Source organism: Colobus angolensis, unplaced genomic scaffold (genome assembly GCF_000951035.1).
Source record: "Colobus angolensis palliatus isolate OR3802 unplaced genomic scaffold, Cang.pa_1.0 Scaffold136, whole genome shotgun sequence".
Taxonomy (NCBI): Eukaryota; Metazoa; Chordata; class Mammalia; order Primates; family Cercopithecidae; genus Colobus; species Colobus angolensis.
Genome location: NW_012114444.1, coordinates 2,113,029 through 2,123,918, shown reverse-complemented (window position 1 = coordinate 2,123,918; position 10,890 = coordinate 2,113,029). Strand labels below are relative to the sequence as shown.

Sequence of the window (10,890 nt, the reverse complement as noted above, 5' to 3'; positions counted from 1 at the left end):
TATATATATATATATTTTTGAGACGGAGTCTTGCTCTGTCGCCCAGGCTGGAGTGCAGTGGCCGGATCTCAGCTCACTGCAAGCTCCGCCTCCCAGGTTCCCGCCATTCTCCTGCCTCAGCCTCCCCAGTAGCTGGGACTACAGACGCCCGCCACCTCGCCCGGCTAGTTTTTTGTATTTTTTAGTAGAGACGGGTTTCACCGTGTTAGCCAGGATGGTCTCGATCTCCTGACCTCGTGATCCGCCCGTCTCGGCCTCCCAAAGTGCTGGGATTACAGGCTTGAGCCACCGCGCCCGGCCTAAAAATATTTTTGAATCAAATTGGAAGACTTAAAATTCAGGTTTCTGGCATTGTTGGAAAAATCAGGGCTTGTTGGTGAAGGGTGGCAGCTGGACGGAGGCGAGGACGTGCTCCCCGCAGGGTGCTGTGGCCGCCTGCACCACTCCTCCGCTCCCTGTGGCCTCCCGACATGATGTCACGGGCCATCCATAGCTGTGTCGGGTAGGGTGCCTCTCGCCAGCGTCACCCACTAAGGTATCATCCAACCCAGTATGGAGGGGGCTTGCAAGGGAAAGAGGGGTCACTCACAATTCTCCTGGGACAAGAGACTAAACTGCCCGGCCCCAGATACACCAGGACACGTGGCCACGTCATCACCAGCCCCAACAGCGCTTGGATGGGTCAGGACAGGGCTCCCAGACAATTCACTCTGCCTGTCAGAAACGGTCATGATACACAGATTCCGCCAGAACAAGGCCCATTCCCATCCCCTCTGGAAAAACCATCCAAACAAGTGTGTAAGTCTGTGATGACTGCAATGTGAGCGGCTTCCCCTCGGCGGAATCCTGGCACCGTGCGCGGCCCGCACTCCTATCCTTGGCAGTCCTGCACCACAGCTCCGTCCATCCATGTGGGCAACGAAGGGCAGCCCAAGGCCTCAGGAGGCCCCTGTCCAGCTGCTCCCCTCCTTCCTCTCCCCTGCTTGGCCTCAGGTGCTTCACTTGGAATCTTGGTTTTACATCAGGAGGTTGATTGTTTTCCCCCAACTGCTATAACTTGTAAACATATTGACGGTGAGTGCTGATGACGGAATTCAAGTTGGCGGTGGTGCCCTGCGTTGGCCTCTGCCGCAGGGGGCCAACGTGGTCCAGAGCCTTGGGCTGCACCTGGGGAGTCCCTTGCTCTACGTGGGGTGGGGAGTTGAGCCCTTTCCCCACCAGCCTTCTTGCTCTGGGGCCTGACTGCTGTCTGCACAGAAGGCCTCCCCACCGCTGTGTGGAGACTCCAGGAGACCCAGTGTCTTTGGGTGGGTGGGCCTGCTGGTCTCTGCTGTGCTGGAGCAAAGCAGGCACGGAGGTGAATCAGTGGGTGCTCTGTTCCGGGCTGTTCCCCTGACATGGACTGGCCTGGGGACCTAGGCCAAGGCCAGCGCACACCAGGCCTCTTGGTGCAGAGGCCCCCCGAGGCCAGCCTGGGGGCTCAGGGCTGTGGAGGGGAAGGCAAAGTCCTCAGGCTCGAACTTGAACTCCAAGTGGCCGGGGGCAAGGGAGTCATCCTCCTGGCCGGAGGCCTGCAGGGACAGGAGAGCATGAGAATGCGGGGTAGGGGGTGGGGGGTGGGGAGGCAGCTGTGGCCTCTTAGATCAGGAGCTCCCATGACCGGGATTTGCCCTTAGGGACCCCTTGATGCCCTGGAATGGCATGGGGGACCCCTCGTGAGGGATTGGGGTTCCCCCATCTGGCAGAGTCAGCTCTAGGGAAAGGGCCACCAGTGTGTCCAGCCCACCTGCTGAAAGAGGTTCCAAGGGGCTCTGATGGGATCTGACTTGGCCGAGGAAGCACAGGGGCCCCAGTTCTGGGCACCCTAGCCTGCCCCCTTACCTGGGGGGCCATGCCGGGCCCAGGGCACATTGGGGACGCCAGGCTGGGCTTGGGCTTCGAAGTGGCTGCCGAGTTGTCAGTGCTGGGGACAGCAGATGGGGACGCCGAGGCGTTCGTTGTGGATCCTGGAAGGGAAGAGCAGGTGTTTACAGAAGGCCCAGGTGTGGCCTCACCTCCCCTTCCTGCCATGTAGCCAGGTCTCCTCTGGCTCTGGCCCAGAGAGGTCTGGAGACTCCCCACGGTCACACCGTGGGCGTGGGCGGTGGGGCCGGGCATGGCTTCCTTGGCCCCACCTCCGCCCCTGCTGCCCACATGCTGTCACCACCCCGGCCCCCCACACCCCCCAGCAAGGTCACCACAGGGCAGAGCTGAGGGCATTTGGACTTCCAGAGGACTGTGCTTGAACCAAACACGCGGGTCTCTCATGACGGAACTGGCGGCACTGAAGGCCACCCTGCAGGAGGGGGCTGACCACAGGGCCTGGCCACGCACCTGAGGAGCCTCTGGTCCTGGCGATGGTCTTTGGCTTCCGCTTCCGTGTCTGGATGCTTTCCTTCTTCATGGCCAGAGGCCGCGGCACCTGGCAGGGGTGGCGAGGGTGGAGGCTGGTCCCGTCCCTGCTCACCCCTGGGCCCCCGGCACAGCACCCCCTCATTCCAGTCCCCCAGAGCCGGTCACTGCTGGAGCTGGCCGTGTCCTCACAGCCCTGGTGGGTCAGCTGCCAGTTGGGCTGGGTGAGGGGGAGCCTGTGGAGCTGGATTCCCATCCCCCTGTCCGACAGAGCTGCCAGGGGCCAGAAGGCACCAGGGGTGCCCAGAGGGCAGGAGCAGTGTCCTTGTCTGGCCCAGGCTGAATGGCTGTGGTGAGCCTCAGTCAGCCCGTCTGCGCCATGAGCGTAACAGGAATAGCCCGGGCCCCCGGGGGGGGGTGCTGCAGTCAGCCGGGACATGTGTGTAATACAGCCCAGGGGACAATAGCTATCCTTCCAGCTCCTCCCCAGCCTCCTGGTCTGGGCGTAGGGAGGGCGCTCACTAGGAGGCTGGACAGAGGCCTCCCCACCCTGCCCCGGGGACCACTCACCCCGTGCAGCTTCATGTAGAGGCCGCAGGCATTGCACACGGGCTCCCCCTCCGAGTTCCGCCGCCACAGCGTGGTGTTGGTCGTGTGGCAGTTGGTGCAGCAGAGGCCGGCGCGGCGGGATGAGGACTGTGGGGGCGAGGGAGACTGGAGTGAGCCCCCGGCCGTGTGCACGGCTGCAGCAGGGGGAAGGAAGCGAGACTCAGGTTGGCCTTGAGGCCACGCAGGACCCAGTGAGAAGGTGTTTGGAGCATGAAGGTTGTGAGCTCTGCAATGGACCGGCCTGGCAGCTCTGCCTGGACACGCCCTCGAGTCCTGGAAAAGGTAACTTTACCTTCCTGGGCCTCAGTTCTCCCCCTCGCCCAGTAAAAAGGGGGTGATAACAGACCCACCACAGGCTGGTTGTGGGGTTCAGAGCCCGTGGGGGCCGGGCACCTAGACACGGCAGTGGTTTTCCTGTTGTCTGTTTTAGCACCAACCCTGGGCCTGGACCCCGCAATTCTGCAGTGGAGCAGCACCCCAAGGCCACAGGACCCCCCTAGAGGCCGGGACACAGCAGGCATCAGGGCCTGTGTTACCCCTGTGCACCTGCCTCCCAGGCCGGGGGCCCCATCGGACAGCGTCTGAGGGCTCTGGGTCCCACTTGCCTATGTCTCCCCATTGCTGTGCACTGCACCTGGTGTTACAGCAAGACTGGACCCATCTGGAACTGTCCAGAGGCCCCAACATTGCCTCCCTCCTTCCTGTGGCTCTCAGTAGAGACTGACCCCCAATCTGGCAGGTCCAGGTCCAGTCAGAGGTCCCGAAACTCCAGGGCCCCAGTCCGTGAGCTCAGTTGGGGCTCAGGAATCTGGACTGAGGGAGGCCTGGGAGGCTCTGAGCTGGCAGCCTGGGGAGTCCCTGTTGAAGGAGGACCAGGGGCCTCCCACCAGCTCACGCCGGCCTTTCTCCTGTTGGCCTCACAGGTTGGTGCTTGGAGGGAGGTGGTGTTTGGGAGCTCCAGCCCAGGGCTCCAGAGGCACCTCAGACTTGAAGCCCTTTCCTGAATCTCAGCGCACAGCTCTGCTGGTGGCACCACCCTTCCCAGCCACCTATCCCCAGACCTGGTTCTCCGGGGGGCTGCTGGTTCTACCCCCAGCCCCTGCCCTGACCCCATTGGTCCCCTTCCCTCGGGTTGCACAGCCCCCGCCTGGTCCAAGTTCCTGGCCCGTCTTGCCAGGATCACAGTGGTGGCTCTGCAGGGGCTCTGTCTGCCTTCCTGGCGGCAGCCAGGGCCAGACCATCAGTGTGCCTCAGGCCTGTGAGGACGAGGCCCCCACCTCAAAGCCATGCCGCCAGATTCTCTACCAGGACAGAGCCAGAGAGCAGTCACAAGTGAGCCAGCCACGCTAGGGTAAAATAATCCATCCTGAATGAGGGCTGGGTGGACCCAGCCAGCCTTAGCTTCACGGTCTGTTACTGACATAAGCAGACGCAGCCAGCCTCGGTTTCCCCATCTGTTACTGCCGTGAGCAGACACAGCCAGCCTCAGCTTCCCCGTCTGTTATAGCCTGCCTCAGTTTCCCTGTCCGTTATAGCCTGCCTCGGCTTCCCTGTCTGTTACTGCCATGGGCAGACACAGCCAGCCTCAGCTTCCCCGTCTGTTATAGCCTGCCTCAGTTTCCCTGTCTGTTATAGCCTGCCTCGGCTTCCCTGTCCGTTACTGACGTGAGCAGACACAGCCAGCCTTGGCTTCCCCATCTGTTATAGCCCGCCTTAGTTTCCCCATCTGTTGTAGCCTGCCTCAGTTTCTCCGTCAGTTACTGCCCTCTATGATCAGATGAGGGCCGGCCTTGCTGACCATCTCCTGCCCACCCTTTTCCAAGCTGCTGCCAAGGGCACAGGCCTCCCTGTCCAAGGCCTGAGTGGGAGAGTGGGGCCTGCCTGCAGCAGCCAGCCAGCACCAGCCAGCCCCCAAACTCCAGACCTCCTTGACCCCCAGCCGCGGCTGCAGGCAGTTGCCAAAGGCTCTGGGAACGCTGCCCCTGCTTCATCTGGGGCCTCCTGTCTCCAGACAGGACCCTGCCCTGAGCTCCATGACAAAGAGGCAGAAAGGAAAGGAAGGGGTCCGGCCAGAGAGGCTGGGGAGGCTTGAGAAGTGCCTCAGCTTGCAGCTCCTAGCCTGACTGGGGAAGGACAACGTCCCCTACCTTAGGCCAGTAGCATCCAGCCACTCAGGGTCTCCAGTGGTCTCCCTAGGGGGACGTTGGGGGTGAGACTTGTGCTCACGCTGGGGGGCCCAGCCCAGGCCCTAGCAGAGCTGGAAGGGAGATGGTGCCTGGCCCCGGCTGGATGGTGGGCACCCTTCGTGCAGGAGCAATTGGGGTCACCCAGGACCCCCAGCTGGTGTCTCTCCCTGGGATGCCCCTGCCACACCCTGACGGGTCTAGAAGCAGCTACTGTGACTGGACAGGATTTGAGTCTGGTCCAGCCTCCCTCTCTTCTATCCCTGTCGGGTGCCAGGAGCTGTGGCTGCTTCCTTGGTGGCCTCAGGCCACCGTCCAGCATGAGGCATGGTCTCCTTCCCACCTCTCGGACAGCCACCCATCTGTCTGCCTTCCTGAAGTGGAAAGAAATCTCCCCCAGGGCTGCCAGAAGTATCGACCCAGCATGCCTAGGTAAATGGGAATTTCTGATACGTGATGAATCCTTTGTCTCCTGCAGTATTTGGAATATGAGGGCTAAAATATTTGTGTTTATCTGAAATCACATGGAACCGCGTGTGGCCTGGAGTTTATTTGCTGACTCCCTCCTTGTGCCCCAGCAGTCCCCGCCTTCAGACTGAGAGGCAGCCATGGCCCAAGGCCCGTCCTCTTCTCTGAACCAGCGGGACCCTCGGGTCTGGGACCGGCCATCGCCCCTTAGCACACACAGATAGGGGTGCACACATGTGAGCACACTCCACACGTCCCCCCACAGCTGCCAGCACGCCCGGACGGGGCCACGTCTGAGACACGGGTTGTGGAGAGAAACAAGGTGGGGCGCGTGCAGGACGTGTGTGGGTTGGGACAGCCCCCAGCAGAGGACACGCCCCTCACCCCACACCCCTGTGAGCTCCACGGAAACACCTGGAACCTACCTTGAATGTTTTCACAGTGAGCATGTTTCATTTCTATCAAATTAGGAAAACGGGAAAAACATGGACCTCACAACAATCTTCAAAGTGCGTCTTCACCTACCCTTTCCTAAATCTTCACCAGATCCCCATTGTACGGGTGGGAGACTGAGGCTCAGAGGAGCTGAGGGACCAGAGGAAACTGGGGAGGCCCGGGGTGGACAGCACCGTCCCCCTCAGCCAGATACTTTAGGGACACGATTCCAGCAGCTTGCCCGCGCTGGGGCTGCCTGTGCCACCGTATCGATGATGCCTCCATCTGTCCCTCCTCACTGCCCCGCAAGCAGCCCCCCAGGCCTCTCTCCCGGCTGTGTTTCGTTTTGCTTTTTTGTTGGTTCTTTTCAAAAGAAGTCAAACTTCAAAGCCTGCTTGCGTGCAGCAGAGCCGCTCTAAGCACCAGGCTCTGCGTGCATCTGAGACATCCAAATAAATCAGGCTCTGGGCAGGGCAGGGCCTGGGCCGATGCTGGCGGAAATTCAAGGAGCACGGGAGAGGGAAGGAGGTTCAGCCTGAGCCTGTCGTGGAGGGATGAAGCACGCACGCCGGGAAACACTTCGGAGTAAAGGTGCAGGTCACAGCGACCCGAAGCGCAGCAGCCTCCTCTGCGATGGAAGACCGGGCTGTGGCCAGCCAGAGGCTGCTGTGCCAGTCTGAGCCTTGGGGACCGGTGAGTGCTGGAATGTCTCCAGATGCAAACGGGTCCCATCTTGGAGGGAAGATGTAGTAAGCACCTGATACAGCGCCTATGCCCCTTACTGGCTGAGGGCAAACTGACTTGGGGACTTGGGTCTGTGAGGGGCTCGAAGGAAGGAAACCCTGGCATTGGGTGGGTGTCAGGTGCCTGACTCCAGGTAAGGGCCCGGCTTGCTCAGCGGGAAGGGACGCTTGGCCCCATGCAACACTGGGCTACTTCCTGGAGCTGGTGCCAGAGGTGGCCCTGGGTTAGGAGGTCTGCTGCCCGCACTGCCCTTGGCTGCCAGGCTCCAGGCTTCAGCCCAGGCTCCAGTGTTCTTGGGGGTGGGCTGCTAGGGGCCCAAGAGCTCCCAACCATGTCCATGCACAGAGCCAGACCACGGGGAGAGGGCATGCTGGTACCAGATGGTCCCCACCCTCCGAGGCCTCTGGTCTTGGCAAGATGGACAGTAAACAGGAACTTCCCCTAGAAGGCATCCCAAAGCCCACCCTGCATCCCCCAGACCAGGGAATGGAGGCCTCATCACACCAAGGGCCCCCATCAGCCCGTCCTTAGAGCCAAGGCCCAAGCACACAATACCAGCTAATGTAATCTTTACAGCAAGGCATGGATGGTTCCAAGTTCCTCTTCCCAATTCTCAGATGAGGAGACCAAGGCTCAAAGAGCTGGGGAACTGTCTACAAGATGCCACAGCCTAGGAGTCTGGGATCCAGTTGGACACAGGCATTGCCTGGCTGGAAGACCCAGGGCAGGGCAGGGCAGCAGGAGGGGCTCCCTCCCAGCAGCTCCTCCTGACACCAGTGTGTCCCAGTGCCCAGTTCAAGGCCTGGCAGGGGAAGTGGATACAGCCAGAGGAGGGGCAACGCTTTGCATGGGCGAGGGTGGGGAAGAGAGATCTGGGCTGTAGTCTCATAGGAGCTGGGCCGAGCTCCCTACCACTTCTCTTTTTTAAAAAAATTAATTTAATTTAACTTAAAATGTAATTATTCAATTTCTTTTTTTTTTTTTTTTGATGAGGTCTTGCTCTGTTGCCCAGGCTGGAGTGCAGTGGTGCCATCTCGGCTCCTTGCAGTCTCAGCCTCTCAGCTCAAAAGATCTTCCTGCCTCAGCCTCTCAAGTAGCTGGGACCATGGTTGTGTGCCATTGTGACCAGCTAACTTTTAAATTTTTTGTAGAGACCTGGTCTCCCTATGTTACCCAATGCTGGTCTTGAACTCCTGGGCTCAAGTGATCCTCCTGCCTCAGCCTCCCAAAGTTCTGGGATTACAGGCGTGAGCCATTGCACAGGACAACTTCATGTATTTTTAGAGACAGAGTCTCCCTTTGCTGCCCAGGCTAGAGGGCAGTGGTGTGATCACAGCTCAGTATACCCTTGAACTCTTGGGCTCAAGTGATCCTCCTGCCTCAGCCTTCTGAGTAGCTGCGACCACAGGTGTGTGCCACCATGTCTGGCTAACCTATTTTGTTTTTTTTTTGAGACGGAGTCTTGCCCAGGCTGGAGTGCAGTGGCGTGATCTCGGCTCATTGCAAGCTCCGCCTCCCAGGTTCACACCATTCTCCTGCCTCAGCCTCCAGAGTAGCTGGGACTACACGCGCCCACCACCACGCCCGGCTAATTTTTTTGTATTTTTAGTAGAGACGGGGTTTCACCATGTTAGGCAGAATGGTCTCGATCTCCTGACCTCGTGATCCAACCGCCTCGGCCTCCCAAAGTGCTGGGATTACAGGTGTGAGCCACCATGCCCGGCCTCTATTTTTTTTTTTTTTTTTTAATTTTTAGTGGAGACGGATTCTTGCTATGTTGCCCAGGCTGGTCTCGAACTCCTGAGCTTAAGCAATCCTCCTGCCTCAGCCTTCCAAAGTTCTGGGACTATAGGTATGAGCCACCGTGCCTGGCTTCCACCCCTTCTTAACCTCAATGGTTAACCCCTCATTGAGGGCCACATGGACACCAGGCTGGAACAGCACACCTGGGAGCACAGGCACAGTCACAGGGGCAAACAAGCCAAGAGGGGGATGGACTCCTAGGAGCCTTCCCTCCGACAAGCAGGCATGGGAGGAGGCTGGGCCTGCAGAGCCCCAGGCCCTAGGCCAGCTCCAAGGGAGAGCAGTGATGGCCGCCCCCAGCCTGCGGTCCTTTTTCCCACATGCTCCACTGGGTCCTCCCATGCTCAGATCCTGGTCCCCCATAGACCAGGGTCCCAGGCTTTCCCCTCGGCCTGTGACTGAGGGCCACACAGAGCTGCACCGGCACAGGGCGTGAATCCAGCCATCTAGAACAGCCAACCCGTAGGACAGCAGCAGGAGGGCTGGCCTCCACCCAGGGTGACGGCGGGAACTGGCTGATCGACCCCGCACGGAGGCCACACCACCAACAGAGGAGGGCTTGGTGCCCAGGAACATACCCTTGCTCAGCCTTCTGACCCAAGGGCCACTGTGGCCTCCTCAATTTTAGATAACTTGCAAACAGCATCAACACCCCAAATTCTTATTTGTAAAATTACTTGAAAGTAAAGGTTTGCCTGGGAAAACGTATAGAACAAAGTAACTTTCAGCCTCTTCCAGCCTCCGGGGACTGTGCCCTGCCTGGGGCAAAAGTCCGGGCTCTGGAGTCCCCCACTCCCTGCTCAGCCACAAGCCAGGAAGAACCAAAAGTGAAAACAAGTTTTGCCCACAGGTATAAACCGGGTGTCCCTGCGGTCCCTGAAGTATGGGTAGAAAGTGCTCCCCAAGGGGACTGCAGACCCAGAGACTCTCCAATTTCAGATTTCAACGCCCTTCAGTGAAGTATCCAGCAGCCACCTTCCCTTAAGTCTCATCCCAGGTAGGGCACCTTGAGGCCTCGGAGACCGGGCCAGGCCACAGCCAGCCGCCACCGACTCGTAGGGCTGAGCTCCTGGCTCCTGGCAGCAGCCCTTCCTGGACCCAGCACTGAGCAGAGCCTGGCTGGCACCATTGCTCCGGAGCCTGGGTTCCTGGCCCCCAGAGCACTCCCAGGGCTGGGCGCTATGAGCTGGTGGCCCCTGGCACCCCCACTGGGATCCCCTGCCTGCCCTGAGCTCTCTCAGAGAAGACCTGAGCTGGCCTGGCCTGACCGACCGGGGGCGGGGGTGGGGGGCAACCAGGCTGTTTTTGGCGTGCTCCCCTATCCCCCCAACCCCAGGGGCTCTGGCGTCACCTGGGTGGACTGCCAGAGGTCCCCGCGAGGGAGCACTGCGCCCAGGCCCCCCTCTGCCCAGCCCGAACTCACCAGGCGCTTCTGGGGCCGAACGAGAGGCCGGTTGACGCCGTTCATCTTGTGGTAGAGGCCGCAGGCATTGCACAGGTAGTGGCCAGTGCCATCTCGGCGCCACAGTGGTGTGGACAGGGCCCCACAGTTGACACACTCACGACCCTCACCCGGGAACTCCTCCAAGAAGTCGGACACTGAGGGGACAGGCAGCTGGTAGGCCCGGGCCCTCCCCTCCCCAAGAGCCTCCCCAGCCTGTGGGCCAGCACTCTCCCCTCCCCAGGAGCCTGGCAGCTTTCGTCAGACGAACAAATTTAAGGCACAAATTTTGTGCCTTACATTTATTTTATTTTAAAATTTACTTGGTTACTTAGTTAATCTTATTTTTAAATTTTTAATTCACATATGATAAAATTCGCTACGGTTGCTTTTTCAAGGTTGGCGTGTTAATAAATAGAACCTGAAGTCAGACACCTGGGACTCCCGCTCCAGGACCAGGGGCTAGCAGTGGCCTCTGCGTGTTTGACCTGCTGGGAAAGCAGGATGTCTGCACTGGCGGGGGAAGTGGATGAAGGGGTGTCTACACTGGCAGGGGAGGGATGAAGGGGCTTTATCTAGCAGACACTCTTGGGCTCCCCTGGGCTCTCCTGGGAACGCAAACCCCGCTGTCCTCCTGTTCTGCAAAGCGGGTCCATGGCAGGGGTCGGGGGTTGGGAGGGTGGAGGAGGTGCTTCTGTCAGCGTGGCTGTGGTCGCAACCAGTGTCCTTCCTTTAGAAGGCCAGCCCCGCCTCGCAGCCCCCTGGGGCCAGGCTTCGCACACTGTGCGGCGGGGGGTGGAGGTCTTCCTGGTCCCC

The 10,890-nt window shown here is 59.9% G+C and overlaps 1 protein-coding gene across 1 annotated transcript in view; it reads right to left on the bottom strand.

Annotated features, from left to right (window-relative positions):
* Positions 1–704: 704 nt before the first annotated feature.
* Positions 705–10,890, bottom strand: part of GATA5 (GATA binding protein 5) — an 11,759-nt gene continuing 1,573 nt past the window's right edge. Inside the window, exons 2-6 of the mRNA XM_011934477.1 lie at positions 10,057–10,329; positions 2,962–3,087; positions 2,374–2,461; positions 1,882–2,006; positions 705–1,571 (exon numbers count right to left, since the gene is read on the bottom strand). Coding sequence (XP_011789867.1) covers positions 1,416–1,571; positions 1,882–2,006; positions 2,374–2,461; positions 2,962–3,087; positions 10,057–10,329 — 768 coding nt within the window. The 3' untranslated portion in view covers positions 705–1,415. The remainder of the gene's footprint in view (positions 1,572–1,881; positions 2,007–2,373; positions 2,462–2,961; positions 3,088–10,056; positions 10,330–10,890) is intronic.